Source organism: Aythya fuligula, chromosome Z, assembly GCF_009819795.1.
Source record: "Aythya fuligula isolate bAytFul2 chromosome Z, bAytFul2.pri, whole genome shotgun sequence".
Classification (NCBI taxonomy): Eukaryota; Metazoa; Chordata; class Aves; order Anseriformes; family Anatidae; genus Aythya; species Aythya fuligula.
The window spans coordinates 3,270,162-3,291,993 of record NC_045593.1 but is presented as its reverse complement, the minus strand read 5'-3'; the positions used below and the strand labels follow the sequence as shown (position 1 = coordinate 3,291,993).

Below are 21,832 nucleotides of genomic sequence, written 5' to 3'. Positions count from 1 at the left end.
TCCTCATTGCTCCAAAAATACCACTGCCATGAGGAAAGGGAGTGGAAATTGTTCTGATTTCTGTTTTTATTTTATATTTTATTTTATTTTATTTTATTTTATTTTATTTTATTTTATTTTATTTTATTTTATTTTATTTTATTTTATTTTATTTTATTTTATTTTATTTTATTTTATTTTATTTTATTTTATTTTATTTTATTTTATTTTATTTTATTTTATTTTATATTGTTTTTGTTTTTAGAAAGCTGTAGTATCTTCTGTCTCCCGCCACACATTACCCAGGGGCTTTGCATCTCCAGGGTGGGCCATCATTTAATGAGCACTTGGATCCCTGCATCCTTACGAGGTGAAACATTGGATAAATCCACATGTGCATATGCACAGTCAAATCCTGCCTGCTGCCAAAGGAGGATCCCCAGGGACTGAAGCAGCCAGTAGCAGACCGGCACATTTCTAAGATTCGGTGTCACCTACCAAGCTGTAAAAATACATATGAGCTTGTCATTTGCAGGGGTTCACCTGGGAGTGCCAAGGAATTCACAGCATGTCTTGTTTCATGTTTTAATGAAAAAAAGGTCCAGGCTGCTTCAAATAATGTATAGAAACAATAAATATAACTGTAGAACTGAGAAAAAAAATAGCTGTGGAAGAGAGAAAGAAGCTGTGAGGACACGATGAGTTTCCAAAACCAGATTTATATCTCCTAAATTTAAGTCCGCTGCCTGTAATGCCATCTTCCCACGAAGCACTGTGAGCACTTCCCAAATAGCTGCTGAGTGATCTTCCTGGCACGGATTTTGGGTTGAGATCATCTTCAGGGTGCAGGTAGGGAAAGGGGCTGTGACATCACTGAGATGTGCAGCGATGGGACATACCCATCAATATCAGGGTCAGAGCAGGCCCAAGAATAAAAGTCCAAACTGCTTATGTCTTCTTTAACTCTCAGGAACCACCTTTTGGGCACTAACTTGTGCCAAAGAAAGCATCTGTGTAAAATCAACTGCATTCTGGTGATGTTCCCCTGTTCCTGCCCAGCCACCCAAACCCACGGTGCTGCTCCAGGGCTTGCTCCCGTGGTCACAGACCCAGACCCGTGCCGGGTCCTCAGCACCACTGCTGGGGGCCACAGCATCAAGGAGGTGAGCCCCCCCGGGGGGGTGGCCGCTGGTCTGCATGCCTGTTTTGGCAGCAGCAAGAGGTAGTGAAGTGCTGATTCCCCACCCTGTGGGCCCTCTCTGCTGGCCTTGGCTTTGGGGTGTGATGGAAGAAGCCAAAGAACAAGGAAAAAGTGCTTTTCTTTTTATTTTACTCCCTCCACTTTTCAGTGGCAAAGACCAATGAGGCTGGTGAACCTGTTAGGTGCCTTTGCAAAAGGTCATCAAAAACCTCCCAAGAGTTGGCCAACTCCTCTTCCTGCAAGGTCAAAGCATCCCAATGGAGAACCTAATCCTGCAGCAGGATGAGGACCAAAACTTGAGCCCATGGTGGTGGGGAGCTGGTCTCTGTCCTGCAGAGGGATGTTGCCCTCCTGCAGCAGCACTAGGACAGGCAGTGGGGAACAGCTTGTGGATGATGCAGGTGGTGGCTCTGGAGCTTGATAGACAGAGCTTCCAACTCATCGCCTTTGCTGTAGAAAAGTCCTCGGGGCTTAGCTGAGAAATGGAAATATCAGTCCTGCCTCTGTCACGGGGAATAGAAACAGAAGGTGAAGCGAGGTGCCTGGACTGGTTTTCAGTCAGTGATTGCTCTCTGCGGTGGCAGACATTACTGCCCAGATAAAAAGCAGATTAAAGACATGAATCAAATTTTCTTGAGGCATTTTATGGGCCATGATTTTAAGTTAGAATGCAAATATGGTCTGGGACCAATCTGAGGCTCAGGAAAGAGAAGGAAGATGTGCTGGTGAGTAATCATTAATAGGCACGGACCAGGAGTGGGTGTCAGTGAGCCAGGCTCTTGTCTTGGTCACAGTGGGTTGTCTGGAGCAGTTCTGCTCAGCAGGGGTCACTGGGTTGTCCTCGTGTGTGCAAGATCAACTTGTGGCCTTGGAAACAAGTCTCCAAGATGCCCCCTCGCAGCTGGATATGACAAGCAGAACAGGGCAAACTTGACATAAGATAGCACAGGGATGAAATGTTCTTTTTTGTGTGCTTGTTGGCTTCCCAAAGCTTTCCAGGGTCCACCAGAGCTGTGTTTGGCAGCGACCGGCTCTGTTGTGCAGCCTGGCTCAGTTATGCCAGCTGCATGATTTGATGACAGCTAATAAGCACAGCTTTGCTGAAATATTCTCTGAAGACTTTGCTTTGCCATCAAAATCCTCATCAGCAATTGGATTAACTGTAGGAAATGAACAGCTACAACACAAGATAGTGAGTTATGTTAAGACAAATTGGTGGGGTTTATTTAATCATATGGTCTGCGTCTGGATAATATTATTCCTATGGAGTTAAATACATCATAGAACCTGTGGGTACAAGAAAAAAAAAAAACACTAAAAAATAGTTAATTCCAATGACTAGTGCCTAAAATAAGAAAGATTAACTCTATATCAAAAAACCCTACAGGGCTGGGCTCTTACCTTAGGTTATATTGGCTCTGCATGGGCTGTGCATGCCCTCCCACCCAAACATCAGAGATGTTCTGGACCACAGCAAAGGGTATGACCAAGTCCTTTGCCAAGATTGTTGGCATGGGAGTAAAAAATCAGGTCAAAAGCCCTGACTGCATGATCTGCCCACCCTGTGCCCTCTGGTCGTCATGCCTCTGGCATCAAAGACCCTGTAGACATTTTGCTAAGTCAGACTGAGGTTTCCCCAGACACAACAAAAGGCTGAAAATCCTTGGGTGATGTGGCACCAGACATCAAAAAAAAAAAAAAAAAAAAAAATGCCAGAGACACAAAGGATAAGAGACTGGCTTTTTCTAGTTTTATTTTGTGCTGCAAAATTTGGCTCAGTAAATGTGTGATGAAATATCTCTCAGCTTCATTGCCCTGTGCTTTGTCTGACCTACAACCAAACTGCTGCCCCAAGGCACAGGCTGGTCTGTTTGGGTCAGCAGTGGGATTAGCACTTTAACCTCCTCTTGCACCTTTTCTTGAGGCCCCATGAAGTCCTGAAGATGTTAAATCTGTCTCCTATCACTTGCTGTAGCTGTTTTCCATTGGGAGGAGCAGAGCTGAGCTATTCACCATGAGTGACTCTGCCAGTGTCCAGCAAACACAAGCGTTAGGAGGCATCTCTCCATGGTGGTGGTGTTGCCCAGCTCGAGTGATGGGCCAGGTCCTCAATTCATTATTCATTTTTTACCTGGGAACTAGGGCAGCCAAAATAGCCTGTAGTATGGGGGGACAGGGTACACAGACACCTCTTGGATGGGGTTGGTAGCTCTGCCATTCAGGAATGGTGGGTCTGGTCCCACCTCCTCTGGTTTTAATTAATAGGGCAGTCAAATCATGCCATTACCTGACAGCATGAGAAATTATCACCTTCAGAAGCTCTGCTGCTGGTGGAACACAAATTTGTTCCCCATTGCCTCTCTCAGGGGGGCACTACGGAGGATGAGTTTGCATTTAAGAGAAATTGTGTATAATTACTTATGCACTCTTTTAAAAGCTTTTCATTTCCTCTAAATCCTCTCCTGTTCTTTCTTCTGCTGGCATCTGGCTTGCTTTGTGCACCCTCTGTTTCCATAAGGGTGTGAACAGAAAGAGCCTGGGGCTCCCCCAGCTCTTGTGCTGGCCTGGCCCAGCCCATGGGTGGAAGGGAGATGGAAGCAGAAGGGATCTGGGACAAGGAGGCATCACCTGCACACCTGGCCTGTGTCTTGGGATGACACTCAGTGTCTCACAGTGCTGTTACACCTTGACATCTTGTGCCAGTTCCAAAGATTAACAAAATTATAGGAATTTCCTTCCTAAAAGGAAGATGAGGCATTCAAAAAAGTGCATAAAAAGGCCGGTGTCCTATCTTGGGGCTGATACCCAGCAAAGAGCCTCTTCTAATGGTCTCTCTAGAGTCTCATCCTTCAGTGCTGAGCTGCCTCTCTCCTTAGTTCAAGAGCCAGAAGTTTTACCGTGGTGCCTGGAACTGTGCTGGGAATGTAGGAATTAACGTGCCGGGCTGGGCCATGGGCCCATCCAAGCAAGGACCTTGAGGGAGATGAAAGCCAGTGCCAGACGTTTGCAAAAAGCCTCCAGCACGGATATCTTTCACACCTCATTTCTTCCTCATCCCCACCAGCCTCACGGCTGATCTCACAGCAGCTCATGTTGTGTTTTCTGCAGCCATTCTCCATTTCCTGATGAGGCCGGGCTGCTGGAAAGGGTCTAGGCAAAGAAAAAAATATCAGCCAAAATCATAGCCCCTGCTTTCAAGGGAGGAAGGTGTCCTGTCCATCTTCTGCAGCCACTGAGAGGCACTTTCTCAGGGCAGAGATTATTTCCATGCCTTTTTAAGGGTCAGACAGGCAAATAAATACCTTTTTAGACAGGCAAATAAACACTTTGATTTGCATGCATGGAAAGTCAGCGACTTTTGGGAAGTTCTGTGGGCTGTTAACCTGCAGAAACGCATTTCAGACAATGCATTTTTTCCTTCTCTAAAATGTTGAGCCTTTTGTTCCTTTTTTCTCTTTAAGACAGGCAAACCAAAACAAGCTGAAATTTTCCATCAGCATGCACTTCAGTTCAGAGCCAAAAGACTACTTTAAACCCAAACCCATATTTTGGTTCCAATGTTTTTTGGAGGAAAAAAAAACTATTAGTCAAAATCAACATTTTTTTTTCCCTGTGCAATCGACATTAGCTGACCTGCCCTTTTCCTCTGCCTTTTGGCAGGGGAGGCAAACAAACAGCTGCCTGCATAAAAATTCCTCTGGATCTGCAACTGGGTGCCTCGGCCACCGCCGGCCCCGGTGACGGCCGTGCTCTTCTCTTCCAGGTGCTCCTTTTCAAAGGTCTCAGCATCCCCATGCTACCTCCTGCCGGCACTTCCACCTGGGTCCCCAGCCTCAGCTCTCAGCCGACTTCGCCCTGCCTCACGCAGTGCAGCCCCAGCCGGGGCTGACCCCCCACATGGCCCCCGCGCACCAGCACAGCGGCCCCCTGCACCAGTCCCTGGCGCCAGTGCCAGCCCTGCCCTTCCAAGACGTGGCCGGACCCTCCTTCCTACCTCAGGCGCTACACCAGCAATACCTCCTCCAGCAGCAGCTCCTCGAGGCCCAGCACCGCCGGCTCATGCCCCATCCCAGGTAAGGTGTGGTCTGAAGGAGTCACAGGAACAGAAGGGGTTGGGTTGGGTTGGGTTGGGTTGGGTTGGGTTGAGTTGGGTTGCGTAGGGTTGGGTAGGGTTGAGTTGGGTTGAGTTGGGTTGGGTAGGGTTGGGTTGGGTTGGGTTGGTTAGGGTTAGGTTGAGTTAGGTTGGGTTGGGTTGGGTTGGGTTGGGTTGGATTGGGTTGAGCTGGGTTGAGTTGGGTTGGATAGTGTTGGGTTGGAAGGGACCTCTAAAGTTTGTCCATCCAACCTCCTGCCATGGGGAGGGACACCTCTCACCAGACCAGGTTGCCCAAAACCCCGTCCAGCCTGGTCTTGAGCACCTCCAGGGATGGGGCATCCCACATCTGGGATGCTGGGAAGCTGTTAGGCTCAACTTTGCCAAGCAGCTTCTGGAAAGTCCTGTCAAAACTTGCTGATAACTTTAGGTTGTCTTCCAAAGTTTGCCTGTGTTTTCCCCAAACGTATCCTCCAGGAGGCTGCAGGCCAGGATGCACTAGGGGGTGAACCCTTCCTGTGGGGATCCACGCCATGCTCACCTAGCACGTCCCAAGGCCACCTAGTGCCACCACTTGTAGGGGACTCACAGCATAACACCCCGGGGTGGCAGTGAACCTGTCCTGCATCCCAGAGAGAGGCAGACTGCATACATGAGCTGCTGCCTCAAAACCAAGTAGAAGATGAGATCCACGTGGCTCACAAGGTTTTGCACGTGCAGAGCTCACTCGTCTGGACCTAGGTGTTCTTCTCAGCTGTGATCCGCCTCTGTGAAGTGAGACAGAACAAAATCATTGATCTACAGCACATTCAATCAGGAAAAACAGACTAAATTCAGACGGGGCTGAGGACTGCAGAGAGAATTACTGCAGCTCAGCAGAGGTGGGAATGGGCGCCCAGCCTCATCCTGTCAGTGTTTGTGGGGAGAGGGGTTTGGATAATGTGTAGGAGCAGCGTGCTTTTTTTGGAAGCATATGGAAGCTGCTTGTGGGCTGTACCCGTGCTCTGGGAACCAAAGGATGAGTCTTTGTGATAATACTTCGTTTGGAAAGCATGCTACAGACGGAAAATGCTTTCTTTCTGTATCCTTTCTGTCTGCAAATTGCGGATTCTTCTCATCCAGCTTTTGTTTTGCATAAGCTGGATTTCAGGTGGATTTAACGATTACTTAATAATTGGGTAGCAAATATGTGCGAGGCTGAGGCACTGATGATACAAGTGTTTATCCCTTAGTCATAAGCCGAATTCAAACAAAACTACAGAGCACAGTTTCACATAGAAACTGCTCCACTACCTGCTGGCAGTGTTACATATGCAAACAGGTTGTCAGAGAAGAGGGACTGTGGTGGGGGAGAGGGTAGGAGCCTCTCACCCAGCCCTGCAGCCTGCTCTTGAAGGCATCCAGCACAGCTGCTTCACAGGAGGCTGCCAGAAACCCTTGGGTATGGGGCACGAGGTCCTGGTAATGGGAATATGGGGGTGCCCTAAAGATGAAGCCTCTTCATTGTGCAGTTTTCTTATGTGTTTGTCCAGTGTTTTCCTGTGGATTATCTTTGTGATAGCTCCGTTGGTGAGTGGGGACTCAGCAGAGAGTGTGGTGTCTTGGTCTGTAATGCAGAGCCTGCTTGTGCAGCCGCCTCGCAACTCTCCATGCACAGACAGTGACCAAGCAGCACATGCTCTTCCCCTGAGCGGAGAGTAGTTCAAATGGATAAAAATCACAGGAAGAAACTTGATTCCCTAGAAAAACCTCACTGTATTTCCTACTACTTACTTCTCCCTGCTCGCAAGGGCAGCTGGAGCAGAAGAAGCTGGGTCCCAGGCTGGCACTTCCATCACCCACAGAAATGTTGGCAAAGGCCAGCAAGAATAAATTCTGCTGTCAGTTACTCCTGAATGATCCTGTTATGAATGAGGTTCCCTGGGAGTTTATGGACTGCATGGGGAGACAAGACAACCTGCCGCTTCCTCATGATGATGGATAACACATGTACCGGGAAGATGCTTTGTCCTGTCTGTTGTTTATGGGGCTGACTGTGGAGAAAAAGAAAATAGTGAGAGAGACACAAAGGTGCTAAGGAAGAAGTTTAGTCTCCTCTTTATTTTTTTTCCTTGTTGCCATCAAATAACAGCTCATGTAAACTGAGCACATGAGGATGATTCAGGGGGTGCAAGTGGAGGTCTGCATCATGTCAGTGGTGACCTGACAAATGCCATAGCAGTGGCAAATGCCATAGCTCTGGGTTCCTCTTCCTATCATCCTTGACACCTGTCTGGGTTCTTCTGACTTGGATGCATGATAGCGATCCCAAATCTTTGGGTTTTCCCATTGTTTGTTGACTTGGGCTTGTGCCCACCCATTGTTAACTCGCTTCTGGTCTCTTCCTCCCGTAGGCGGGCTCAGGAGCGCATGTCCGTTCAGCCCCACCGCCTGCACCCCAGCTTTGACTTCAGCCACCAACTGCAAACTCCACAGCCCATGGGGCCCCAGCCCAGGTATTTAGCCGAAGGCACGGACTGGTAAGTCTTCCTCATCTCCCCAGTGTGTTGAATGAGGCACTTAAAAAGTTCCGTGGGGTTTGCAAACCCCTCATGGCTTGGTGCTTCCATGAGAGCTGGTGGTTCAGTAGAACAGAAATAAACTGGGGAGTGTGCAATGGGGAAACTCATCCCTGAGAGCCACAAGTCCATGCTAAAGCATTTATGCATGTCTACGATAACATCAAGGCATCGATATTGCCCAAACCTCTCCATACATGGATGCAGAATGCACCTAAACCATAATCTTCCTCAGGGGCTTGTCATGCTGCATCCTCCAGGGAAGCACCTTCCATGGTCTGATTCATCTAGACCAATATATCTCTCTGAACGAGACCCTCTGCTGCCCACCAGGCACTCAAAAACAGTGTCCATAACTCTTCCAGAGCCTAAATTAGTGGGCACAGCCCTGCCCTGCCCCGAAGGGTGGGGTGAACAAATTAGTAGCTGTTAATCGTTCTCCCATCACATTGTCTGATGCCTTGGAAAAGCTGAGCAAAGCATCGATTGCTCTGTTTTCAGAGCAAGTTTTGAGCTCCTGCACATTTAATAAGGCACAGGGCCCTACTCAGAAGAAAAGGAGAATAAAAACATATTTCTGAGTAGCTCCTTGTTAGCTGAGCAAAGCCCATTCTGTGCGTTGAAAGGAAAAAATAGCATGTGAACATGTAATTAGAGACAATCGTAGTGTGTATGCACAAGGGGACCAAAATAAAATGGCACAGGAAATCTTAATTATGGCATTTCCTAACATCTGAGTGGTTTGCTCTGCAAATGGAGAGTTCTTTTAACACAGTTTTTCTTCCTCCTCTGGGGTAATAATATACAACCTAAAATATGGCCAGATCCTTCTGTCATTTTCTTCTCAGGTGTTCCCATTACTGGTACTGCCATGAGGTGAATTTGGCCGATGTGACATTGTTCAGATCAGGCTGCAAAGCGTTTCATGCTCCATCTGGGTAGAGCCACTCTTTCTGCTTCTCTTTCTGTGCATATCGCTTAATTATAATCATTAGAAGGATCCGATAAAGCATCATTTAATCTTCCCCTCCTCCTCCCCTCTCCTTCTCCCTCTGTGTTGCTGCGTTGCCTTACAAAACCTAAGGAGTGGGCACGCCAGAAATCACATACCGTGTACACATATTGGGGTGACTCACTTCCCCTCGGGGCACATGTACAGTTTTGCCCAGTGATGGATATAAAAACTTCCCTCTGATGTGTTATCACCACGTGAGCTGTGACAGTGCTTGCTCAAAGGCAAGGGCAGTGAGGTGGGAAGTAGGGCTGGAAGCTGGGGCTGGAGGGTCATGGGTCATCTCAGACAGCCTAGCCTTGGTTAAAATCTTCTGCTGGAGGAGGAATAAACTCCCCCTGAGCTCCATTCTGCATAGGCATTTATTGATGACCATTCAGCCTGTTTTCTTGCCCTTATCCCTCAGTTTTTAGTTGTTGGCAGCCCACGGACTGTACGCATTGCAGCTCTTGAACCTCACCTCTTAACCTGACGATGCAGTACCTGTAGCACAAGGCAGAAGGTGATGGTTAGTTTGGGTTTTCTTTAGTTAACGTGCTCTGGATGCTTTACAGGGTTTGGTGCCCCAAACCCTGTAAAAACACTGTTACATGCAGTGTTCTGCATTCGGCAAGCATCACTTTAGGAGCTTCAGTGCTGGGCTTTTAGGATCCAGATGCAACACTGCACAGCAGTTCAGCAGTGCTGCTGTTGCAATTACTTGTGCAAGTTAATGATGCCCATTTGTCTTAAGGAAATCCCTTCAGCCCCTGGTCTCAAGGCGCTCTGTGGGTTATCACATCTGTCTGCAGGCAGGGAATATCAGCAGGCAGAGAGGAGATGGCTGGAGTCGTACATCAGGCCAGAGGCAGGGCTGCGATGAACCCAATATCTGATAATTTCCAGATGACCCTTTCATCCACCTGGGAACCATCTCAAGCAGCAGGATAGATCTCCAAAAATGTGACATGGGAGTTGGTAAATGCCCAGTCCTGTGGATTCCCACCCTGGCTCTGTTCCTGCCTGTCTCCTGCTGTGTCTTATCCTCTGCCAGGCTTTGTCTGTCCAGGATATGGCTAGCACACGGCCAGCACACAGCCAGCAAAGACAGACCCCCTCTTTGCTCCAATTTGATGTGGGGGGAATTATTAGGGGGCATGAAAGCACTGCAGTTATTACCTGGTATGCAGACCATGCTGGGTAAGAGATTTTTGCATTTAGAATCACAGAATAAAATTTACTGTCCCCTCCTGTCCATTAACTGCCGCTGGGCACACTGCTGCTGTTTCACAGCTGCTCCAGGACACGTCTGGGTTGCTCCTAACAAGCCGTGGCACTCGCTGCTGCTGTCCTCCGCGGAGAGAAGGAGAACTTCAGGCTGGAACGAGGAGCAACCCCTGTGCTCTAATTAGTTTTGCTTTGACAAATGCGAAGACAATAGCTATCAGAGCGCTGGCTTTTGTAATTACGATAAAGTGAATGACATTCGGAGCACTTGTTTGCTGAGAGACTCGGTGGCTCGGGGAGAGACAAGGGACCAGCTAATTGGGTTACAGATAGATGGATTATGGATAGGTGCTGTGCTAGGTCTCCTCCCATCCCATCCATGCAGGCTGGGATGGGGTTTGCAGTTGTGGACTGGGCAGAGCTGCGGTGTTTGTTGGGATCTCGGTCACTTGAAGTGGCAGGGTTGAACTGGGCTGATTTCTGGAGGGACTAAGCACCCAAACCCACAAAAATGAGCCTCAGGACAGGCTGTGTGCAGGGCAGTGGGACGGCCAGGGATGTTCTGCTTCACCAATGGTGATCTGCTGGTTGTGTGATGCTGTTTCCTACAGCTGTATCATCCAGAAATATCTTAGAACCTTTATTATTTTTTCTTTATTGTTATTACTATTATTATTGTTATTATTATTGTTATTATTGTTATTATTATTTTGTACAAACAGCATTTCTGGGGTGCCCCGAGGCCAGGTTTGATGCATTCTCCCTTGCAGGCAGGGAATACCTCCCTTGTCCCCTCCAAACCTTCTTGTGACCTGGGCTGGGAGACCTCCAGAGAGGTCACAGGCACGGATGATGGGCCTAACAACCACCCAGAATGGCCCCTTGTTTCTTTGCCCTCATGCATTTATCTGCATTCCTGCAAAATGAGGGCAAAATGTGATCATCTGCAATGATGGTGGCACAGGGAGGACCTGGCCAGGCTGAGTTACTGAGTCTAGGGATTGATCAGAGCCCTCAAAACACTGCTCTGCAATTTTCAGGCTACACCCTGCAGCTCTTGACCCCAGCTAGCACAAATGCTAAGTGCAATAAAATCATCCCCTTGCTCCTTCATTCTGCCCTGGTAGGGGGAAGGGTGATTGCCCAAATCCAAGGCTTTTAAAGCAGAAGCATCACCTCTTGTTGAGGCACCCCTTGCTGCTCAGAGCCCTCCCCTGCCGTGAGCGTGATTTATCACAGCCCGTACCATGCTGCTAGACAGCCACAGCTCCACCTTCCTCCTCCTCGTACCCACAGGGACCTCAGCGTGGATGCAGGCCTGACTCATGCCCAGTTCCAGGTCCGGCCGGTCCCTCAGCCCTATCAGCATTACTTGGCCACACCTCGGATGCACCACTTCCCCAGAAGCACATCCTCGACACAGATGGTAAGTGAAACGCCTTTACCGAGAAATGTTTTATGCATTGTCTGCCAGAAGGCAGTCAAAATAAAGGCTGCTATCTTTCTATCACCTGTCTTCTGTGAATCCCACTTATCTCCGGCCGTGGGAGGGAGTGTCTGAAAGGATAAGGTTGCATCATTGCACTCTGGGCTAGGGAAAGGAAAGAAAAGCTCAGCTGCTCTGGAAAGATTTGGTCCATTGCCTGCAGAGCACACACAGGCTGGTCTGCAAAACCTGGGAGACTCAATAATTATCAATAATAATGTTATTAATGCAGTGAACTTTGGGTTCCTAAGGCTCCCTTTATGCAGAAGGACTGGAGTTAGGTGGCAATTCCCCATGCCCAGCCCCCAAGACCATCCCTCCTCACATATTTGCCATCTGCATCAGCCTCGATGCCTCCTATTAAATTTGTGTGTGACCTGTTGCGCAGGTGGAGCTAGGATTTGACAAAAATATCTTAATAACATTAAGATGGGCAGACCAGGGTCATTTGCTGGTCCTTCTCCTAGCAGGGAGCTGCGTTTGGAGCTGAGCCACCCAGAGCCCCACTCATCTTTAAAGCAGCCTCAGAGATCCCACGAGGGTGCTCTTCTCTTGTACCCACAGTCCGACCCTGACACCTGCACACTGCTGCAAAGCTTTAAATACCAGAGGTTGGGTGAAGAGAAATCAACACATTTAAAAATGAAAATTAAATCTCTTTTTAAGCTAATCCATGTTGAGAGTTTGGAGCTGCAGTGTTATGGATGATATAGGAATAATTATAACAAAGAGTTTATTTGACATGTTTATAAGACATGTGAGTATGTTGTTATTATTTATAGGAGATCTACTTTTTTTTTTTTTTTTTCCTAGTTATTAATCTACTCTTTCTTTTTTTTTTGGTTATTAAAAGACTTCCATCGGGGAAGGTGTCAGCCTGCTCTCTCATTTTCAATTTTTGTAGCGCTAAATTTAAATCAGGGCACACGAGGGATTTCTTTGTGCTTGCACAGGTGGCTTTATTTTTCTCCCTTACTTCCTGCAGGTTGTTCATGAGATCAGAAATTACCCTTACCCTCAGCTCCAGTTACTTGCTCTTCAGGGACTGAACCCAAGCAGGCACACGTCGGCTGTGCGGGAGAGCTATGAAGTACGTATCTTGGGGACTGTGATTATTAAATTTTTAAGCCCTGGGAATCCATGCAAGCTCTGGCATAAACTCATAAGGCTGCCTTATGGCTTGGCAGCCGCAGATGGGAATGGGATGGAGATCTGCAGCCATTTGAGTAATAACCAGGCAGCAAAAGGGGTTGGGTGGCTTAGTGAAAGATGTTTTATTCCAGGGTGCCTGGGTCTGTCTCTGGCTGACTGGCTCCCTTCATGGCTGTAAGCGAAGTGCTGCAGTTCTACAGGGTTTTGTCTCCTGACCTGCCAAACAGGGCTCAAAATCCACCCCAGTTTCTGAAATATTGGGTATCCTGTGCTCCTCCACCACTGCCTCCCGTGAGCAATGCTGATGGCATTTTTTGCTGTTCTTGTGCCGCAGGAGCTGCTGCAGCTGGAGGACAGGCTGGGCAGCGTGAGCCGGGGCGCCGTGCAGAACACCATCGAGAGGTTCACCTTCCCACACAAGTACAAGAAGGTGAGCTCCCCAAAAATATGGCATGGCTGCCACCCCCCTGCAGCTGCCCAAGGGTTGTGTGCATGGAGCGGGCAGAAGGAAGGACTTCAGTGGGTTGCAATCCTCAGAGGTGGCAAACCAGCATCATTGACTGAAATATTCCCCCAAATGGACCGTGAAATCCAGAACTGGTGCTTTAGCATCTTGTGGGACTGCTGGGTTGACGTGGTGGTGTAGCTCAGCTCCCTGTCGATGGTGTGGGGGCAGCTTGCCCTCCTTTCTCTTTGCAAGGAGCATCTCCTCCGTTGGAGCTGAACTCTTGCCCTTAAAAAACTCGATGCCAAGTTTTTGGGGTAGTGCTAAAGAAAACAGGAAAATTGCTCATTTGGGTAGAAATGTCATGTTTGTCATCCCCTGTGACAATAAATATGTTTCATTGCCCAGGTTGGAAGGGACCCAGCTCCTGCTGCACTTATCTCTGACCACATCTCCAGTGGATGCAGAAAGAAAATAAGTCATTTGGAATAGGTGTGGGGGGAAAAGGAGAGGAACGATCTGGCAGGCTAAGAGCTGCCACATGGTGCAGTAAGGGTCTAAGCCAGTGCCCTAGCTGACAAGGGGCACAGTGGTTCTGTTCTTGCTGGCAGTGGTGACCCTACACATTTTGGGGTCTTCAGGAGAAGCACGCACCAAAGGAGACTGTGGCACTTCCATCAGCCCCACTGCCCCCAGTTCTGGGAGGAGGCATGTGGCCCAGCAGCGTGCTGGTGGCATCCTCCCCCCGCTGGTTGTTTTGGCTGGGCTGGGTTCCCCAGGCTGGAGGATCTGGCTGTTAGAAGAAGCTCTTACTATTTGCCTTCCTGCCACTACCCAGGCCTGGCAGAGCATTAGCAAATCAGTTCCCAACCAAATTATGTCTTTAACCTTGCTGCAGAGAAGACCGCAGGAGGGCAAAGCTGAGCAGGAGGACGGAGAGGAGTCGGACACTGATGAGAAATGCACAATCTGTCTGTCCATGCTTGAAGATGGAGAAGATGTCAGGTATGACCCTTCCCTCTGCTCCACTGCCTCTCAGTGACATCTGAGTTATGCTTATCCCAATAACACTGCCGTGCCTTGGTGGGGCTGTTCTTGCAGGGTTTAGGAAAGCACATGCCAATGTCCAACTGAAAGGGCCAGATTTTTGATTTTTTTTTTTCATTGGATCTCCTGGGTTTGGATCACCTGCTTCAAAACCTTGTGTTGGGTGGCCAGATGTCCTAGGATAATGGTTGCCAGGCCTCAGAGAGCCATTGGGAGCTCATGGGAATCAATGTCTTGCCTTTACAAGATGATCAAAGTATGATAAAAGGGAGATTGTGTGTCAAGTACAGGGGAATGAGGCTTGTGGCTGGGGTGTAGCTGCTTTTTAACAGAACAAGGGAGATCTCTCAGCCTGTATGGTCACAGCGAGCATCCGGGGCCACAGCAAAACCCCTAGTGTCAAGGTGCCCAGGCTCTTGGCTGGGTCAAGACTCTGCTTGATGGGGACAAGCAATTAGAAGATCTGAGCTAGTGGTGAAGGAGCTTTGGGTGGGCAGTGCATCTGCACTAGTTGGTCCTGCTCCTCTCCCTTTAGCTGCCTTAAGCTGTTGTGAAGAGCTCTGTTTTTTTTTGCTGTGGGCCCTTGTGGTTTAGGATCCTTCCTGGCTAATGAGAGTCACCAAAGAGATGGCAAATGTGATATGGATGAAAAGGAACCACATTGCCTGGGGCACACCAGACACATAAGTAGGAGCAGTGGAGACCCACTGACTGCTGGTGAGCCACCAGGATCAAGAAGCCAAGCGTATAACTTGACACTCTTAAAGGGATAAAAGCAGCAGCCAGGGTAGTTGGTCACTGCAACAGCTCAGCTCAGGAGGATGTGGGATCTTCTAAGAGGTTTTGGCCAAGGACACCATCTCTGCCCTTCTGCCCCAGGGTAAGCTAGTGTTCCAGTGCTGCTTCCCCATGATGAAAGCAGCCCCATTTGCACCTTTCTGGATGTCCTCAGTCCCCTGAACCCCCTCCACCCACGAGGTCCCTAACGGGTGGTGCTTCTCTCTCCACAGGAGGCTACCTTGCATGCATCTCTTCCACCAAGTGTGCGTGGACCAGTGGCTGGCCACCAGCAAGAAGTGCCCCATCTGCAGGGTGGACATTGAAACACAGCTCGGCTCGGACAGCTGAAAGGACTGGCTGGACACACCATTTTCCTTATCAGGTCGTATGGCCATAAACCCTTGCAGCAAAATTTTTGCCTTCTGAGCCATTTGATTGAGAGGAGAAGTCTGCAGGCACGTTAGAGAGGAGGAGGAGGAGGTGGCAGTACAATATCTAGCGGTAGGAGATATTGCACATACGCAGGATACGGGCCCGGTGAAAGGGAGCTGGCATTCCCGGAGCTCAGAGACCCCGTGCTGCAGAAGATTTAGTGTTGAACGTGAAGGAACTAGTTGTGGTAGTCTGGCCTGTCAATCCTGCATTTCATGAGGATTGTATATATACCTCTCGAATACGTAGAAACATGTTATAGGGGTCCTTTAGCTATTTCTATGGATGGCAGCTGGAGCATGTTAGCTTAAGAAATGTTGTGTTTGATGCCCTACTCATCTTGTGGTGGACATGTTGCTGTTACCTAATTTGCACCAAATATTTTTTCATAGATTCCTTATTTTGGTGCCTGATTAATACATTGCAGAGGGGGAATGAGGAGGTCAAGCTTTCCCACCCTTGGGGGGAAGAGGCGAAAAAGCAAAATCCTGTTTACAGTCAGAAGGGTTGCGCTCTTTGCCTCGGCCACGTGTGCTTCCTTTCCGTGCATTTACAGTGCTGCAAATTCAGAGACGCTTACAAAATAAAATGTAATTGGGAACAAAATGAGTGAAGCAATAGGGAAAGGCTTCCCTGTAAGCTTCCTGCTTATCTGCTGGTGCTGGATGCTTGCTGGAGGGGCACAATATCAATGGGGATGCTGTTTCTTTGCTTTCTGTATCTTAACAAAGTGGCTTGGCATGCCAAAATCTAAGGCAGGCCATGTGCTCTCTCCGTGCTTGCTATCTTCCATACTGCTTTCTCCTGTGAGCCAGGGGCTGGTTGGCTTCAGCACGCTGTGGCATGGCCCCCCTGGGGTTAGACACATCCCAGGCTCCTTGCTGGTCCAAAATGCTGGTTATGGAGCCAGCTCCTGTACCTGTGCTTTGGGGTATAATTGCTCAGAGGAAGCTCCAAGGGGACAAAGCCCAACGCCACATGATTTGGGGATATTGCTAACGCTGTGGCTGGGCTGGGGTAGAGCCGCAGACAAGATGCCCTGCTCCTGTTCCCCCTCCCAGCCCACAGCAGGGTGGGAGAAGGAGAGCAGGGCCTTTTTGTCACACACGGTCACCCTGCTTCACTGCTTCCCCAGCGATTTATCACAGCACAGGGAGGTTAAGCAGATATACGGCACAGGTGGGAACCTTTCTTTTCCATTTTTTTCCCTTAATCCGCTTGGGTTCATAGGCTGTGGGGTCTTTTGTGGGGTCAAGTCTCTCAGAGCAGGGATTGCAGAGACCCTTCTCTGATAAAGGGATGGGAGGAATTGTTTCTCATGAGACATCAGTGTGGGTGTTTTGGTGCAGGAAGGGAATGCCAGCTCTCGAGGGTTTGCTGCCTTCTGGAGGGGCGGGGTTTAGCCCTGTATCAGAGCATTGTTATACACAGATGCATTTCACTCCATATCCATATGGAGAAAAAGGTGATTATTAAAATGAAACCTAATTTACCACTTTCCATTATAAAAATGCACACAACTACATCAGGAGACAGTCCTTAGAATAGAAGTATCACAGAACCATTAGGGTTGGAAGAGACCTTCAAGATCATCTGGTCCAACCATCACCCTACCACTACTGTCACCCACTAAACCGTGTCCCTAAGCACCACGTCGAACCTTTCCTTGAACATCCCATGAAGGAATGGACCATTTTGACCCAAGCTCCCCCTGAAGTAAAGACCTCAGCTGCAGTGACGCAGCTGAAAACCCTTTGGTGAATAGGCATTTACAACCAAAAAGCTTTTTTTTTTTTTTTTTTTGGAAACTAGGAAAAGAGAGATGCGGAGGAGCCAGGGGAACAAATCCTGAACTTTATATATTTATTATGCAGATGTGGTGGAGCTGAGTTGTGGCTCCCCAAGCACCCATTCTGCTGGAGCCAAGAGATGCTCTCCACGTAGAAATGATCATAAATTACCATCTGGGAGATTGCAGGATTCCCATGAGCTGTACCAGGAAAACACCGACCTCAGAGGACCCACAGAGATTAGTATTTTTATTTTTGCCAACCTGCTGATGAGAGTGAGGGAGGGGGCAAGGGGCAGCAGGCGACTTTCTCCCCTCTCACTGTGCCTGTGTCGGTAAAAAGGAGTGCAGGGGGGGTCACAGTGATATATATTTATTGTGGTGACATTTATTTGCCACCTGTGAGAGATGGTTTCACAGGAGATACAGCAGTCCCAGCCCTGATGTCCGGAGTGATGTGGACTCCTGCAGCAAGGAGTGACCCACTGGGACATAGGGGGCTTGCTCCAGCAGCAGCAGATTCAAGCAGCATTAAAAATAATCCTAATACTACCAATAACACGGACAAGAAAAGTGAGATGTTGTTCGTAAAGCACACTGTAAGCCGGGCTGGTGCACCCAGGTGTGAGCTGGGGGCGAAGCAGGGGAGGAGCGGGGCAGAGGGACCCTGGCTGTGCGGGGAGGGAAGGAGGAGCGCTTCCGAACCGCGCCTTTTCTTAAAGCCTATGCGAGAGTATTACTATCTGCCTAACGAACAAGCACAGTTTTTAGATATATATTTAAAAAAAAAAAAGTAACAAAAAGACAAAAAAATCTGGTGAAGAAAAGCACCAAACTCCCGTGGTCTCGTGTGAGTGACTGATCCCGAGGTGCGTGAGAACCGTGTGTCAGGTTCCTCTTTGCGTTGAAATCATTTCTACGAGTGGGTCGCGATGATAGGAGGAGTTTAAAAACAATAACAACAACAACAACAAAAACAAAACAAACCAACAACAAACAAAACAAATGAAACACACAGAAAATCTCTAAGAACAAAACATTGATAGTTTACAGGGTTTTGTGAGTTTAAATGCCTTATATTTAACAATCATAATTTATGACTAACTTGTAGATATTGTGGGTTCTTATTTAATTATTTTTATAGTTGTTTTTTGCATTTTTAATTATAATTTATTTATTTAGAAATTAATACTAATTTTTTTTATTACTCCTATTACCTCATTTTTGCATTGTTTCTGGGAATGGAATGCTTTGCATGCGTCGGTACTTAAAAAGAAATTAAACATGGGATGTGGGGGTAATGCTTATCTTGTCAAAAAAAAAAAAGAAAAAAAAAAGAAAAAAATCAGGGTGTGTGATTACAAACTGTATTACTGTGGTGCTGTTACCTTGGATACATTCCATAAAAATGCAAACCTTTGATTCTGTATGCTGTGACATAGTGGAAAACTGCAATATAGTGACTGTGTTTAGCACATATATATGAATATTATTTGCACTCATAATCAAACTCTGGTGATCCTTTCACTCGTGTCCTTGAGCATTGAAGGCAGTTCGTAGTGCCCTGAAAAACCAAAATTTCAGTCAATTCCTGCCGCCACCCTGTCCCAGTGCCTGTGGTGATGCTCCTGCCCTTGCTGCATGTGTTACCTGCAATAACGCCTGCTGGGCCCCGCTGCAAGGCTGTGCTTGGGGCAATGCCTACATTCAGTGCATGACTCTGCAAATTGTTTCAAAAAAATGCGGAGGGGAGTCCAGGTGCTGTGGTTCTGTTGTTTTTTTGGTGCTTGTTGGTCTGGCTGCGTGTCCCCTGCCAAGCCACCCCTGCATGCACCCAGCTGGGAGCTCCAGGGGGATGCAGGAGGGAACTGGTGGAGCCTGGGTTTGGACACCTCAAAACCAAGGGTCTGCCAGCAGTTTTTAGGGGATGACCCGCCTCCATCTGGTTTTGCATGGTGTGGTGCTGTCAGGGGAGGGTGGTGGGACCTCAGCTCCTTCACTGCTCCCAGACGGAGCTGGGAAATGGGGGCTGGATGGACAATTTGGGATCCTTTTGTCACACCAGGCCTTGACACTTGGCTATAATCCAACCGTAAAACATGCCTGGAGCAGAAGCCCTCAAAACTAACCCTCCTGTGAACCTTCCACTTGCTTTTGGCCCCTCTGTTGGGGCAGAAACCTTGACTTGAGGCTTGTTGAACTGCTGTAGGGCTGCGAGAGGCACTGGAGCCCCCCTGCCCTGTTACTCCCGGGTCATCCCCAGGGGACCAGCCCTGGGCTGATGTCTTGTTCCTGCAGCAGTGGCCAAGCATCCACGTCCCCATCCCCAGCCACGACTGCACCGCTGCTAACACGCTGCCCCTTCCCAAAAGGCTCCTGAATATCCAGTGCTTGAACCATGCAGGAGGGTTTTAAAGCACCCCAGAAAACATTTTAAGCTTTAAGCCATAACTGCTGTGGGTCAGCACAGATGCTCAGCTGTGCATGAACGCAGAAGCAGGGCTCGATGTGTCCCCCCACCCCAAAAGGCTTTAGAAGCAAATGCCTTTTGGGGCTGAAAGGCACGACACGACTGTACCTTCATCCTTCCTCTTCGTCCCTTCAGGGTGCTGCTCTGCTTTGCTGCCTTTGCCTTACCCTGGGTTTCCGCGTCTTCCCTTGCTGCTCTGTAACTTTTCTCCCTTAAACTGTGTTTTTGGGCTGTATGGGGATAGGGGCTGGGTGTCACCCCACAAAGACACCATCAGAGGGACACGTAAAACATGGGGCAAGCAGACAGAAATCCTCCCCTTTAATGGCCCGGGCTGGTGAAAGGATCACCCACATTTTTGTACTCCTACTGCTGTTCTGTTGTGCTGTGCAACATTTTGCTACATAGACTATTTTATAGAAGAAAGCTAGAAAAATATTTATTATTAATATTAAAGCAATAGTGCATTGAAGAAATGAAAAGACATTAGAAATTGTGTAAATGCTTAGATTCACTTTTGGTGGATTTTTTGTACTTTATTTATAACTAATAAAATGAACTGCATTGCTAACTATAAACCTGTGCAAGCTGGCAGGACACTTGTATGGTCTTTATTTACCCCTGAATCCTGACCCCCACCTGTGGCCACCATGTGAAACCCACACAAGTGGGTGCCCAAAGCCTCCTGGAGAACCCCCCATTGAAGGTGAAGCCTTCAGCATGCAGAAAAGTGAATGCTGGTGGAGATTTTTCTGCCTCCTTCAGCCCTGGAGCAGGAGGAAAAGAAAAACCTACTGAAAAATGAAATAACGGCAATTAAAGAACTTTAAGGTGGACAGAGTTGAGGGTATTTTCCAACCTTTTGTCACCCTTGGAGAACACAAGGGGTAAAACACCCAACTTCACAACCCTTTTCATAGGTCCTCTTGTTTGTTCGTTTGTTTGTTTGTTTTCTTGCAATGAGTGGTGTCAGTCTCCCTCCTGCCTATTCTCCAGATGACTTTTCCTCCTCATGTGTTTCATGTCAAAAGGCTGTGACCAGTCTCAATTTAGTGATTAGACCGAGCATGCCCTGGGGACAGACACTGCTGATCAGGAGATTTGGTTCCTGCAGCTGGGCAGAACTGCTGGCTCCTCTAGCACCCAGTAAGGGCTGTGCTAGGGATGCCTCCTATTCAGGCAAGCTGAAACTCCTGTTATAGCAAGCTTTTACAAATTCTATCAGAAAGCAGGGAAAGCACACTTGCTCAACGAGATCTCGCTGATGTCCTTCAAAAGGGTTACAGCACTGAGAGCTGCTGGAGATCACAATCGGTTTTGCTTCAAAGCTGCCACAGCAGAGCACAAATGTGCTGCTGAGATCTGATCACAGCCCCGCCAAGCACAACGAGCTGAAAGTGGCTTTGCACCCATTAGGGCACAACATCACGGCCACTGCAGGCATCCACTCTCCCCATTTACCTTTTTTTTTTTTTTTTTTTTTTTTTGTAGTAGTAGCTAAACCATCAGCTGGCCCAGGGGTTGGAGGTCAGAGCTGTACAAGCCCACAAGTAAATAGAAATAATAATAATAATTATTATTATTTTTTCAACGGGGCATCTTTTCTGTAGGGTGGATGCTTCACAGCCATGAGTTACCCTGACTTCGTGCACATAGGGTTGGTGTGGGTGTACCAAATGCCATCGGATGTTTCACTGCTGCTTCCCAGAGATGCTTGGTTTAATTATCAGTGTCCTGCAGCAAGAGACAGCCAGTCCCTACCCGTTAATCTGACACTGCGAAAGTCTCCTCGGTTATATTTGCTGTCACTGAGAGCACCAAAGTGCAGAATGTCATCAGGCTCCCAAAATGATGGGGACCACAGAGAAAACAGACAACCCATTTTTGCAGTTTCCTCCTGGGTGCCAAGTCCTTGTCCTGTGTCCTCACTTCTCATCCACATTCCTGTTTTTTTCTTTTTCTTTTAATTATTATTATTATTATTATTATTATTATTATTATTATTATTATTATTATTATTATTATTATTATTATTATTATTTATTTTATTATTATTTTTTTTGAAGGCACGTGCACTAAACACACACCAATTAAGAAAAAAAGAGCAAAAAAAAACCAACGGTGGAAGGTAGGGGAGCAGGAGCTGTGCATCTGCCCAACACACGGCTTTGGGGAGCTCTGC

General features: G+C 47.9%; 1 protein-coding gene across 1 annotated transcript in view; it reads left to right on the top strand.

Moving 5' to 3' along the window:
• Positions 1-17,011, top strand: part of RNF165 (ring finger protein 165) — a 39,199-nt gene extending 22,188 nt beyond the window's left edge. The window contains exons 2-8 of the mRNA XM_032205518.1: positions 4,944-5,253; positions 7,667-7,792; positions 11,346-11,475; positions 12,521-12,625; positions 13,022-13,117; positions 14,031-14,137; positions 15,190-17,011. Of these exons, the coding sequence (XP_032061409.1) occupies positions 4,944-5,253; positions 7,667-7,792; positions 11,346-11,475; positions 12,521-12,625; positions 13,022-13,117; positions 14,031-14,137; positions 15,190-15,307 (992 nt within the window). The 3' untranslated portion in view covers positions 15,308-17,011. The remainder of the gene's footprint in view (positions 1-4,943; positions 5,254-7,666; positions 7,793-11,345; positions 11,476-12,520; positions 12,626-13,021; positions 13,118-14,030; positions 14,138-15,189) is intronic.
• Positions 17,012-21,832: the final 4,821 nt, after the last annotated feature.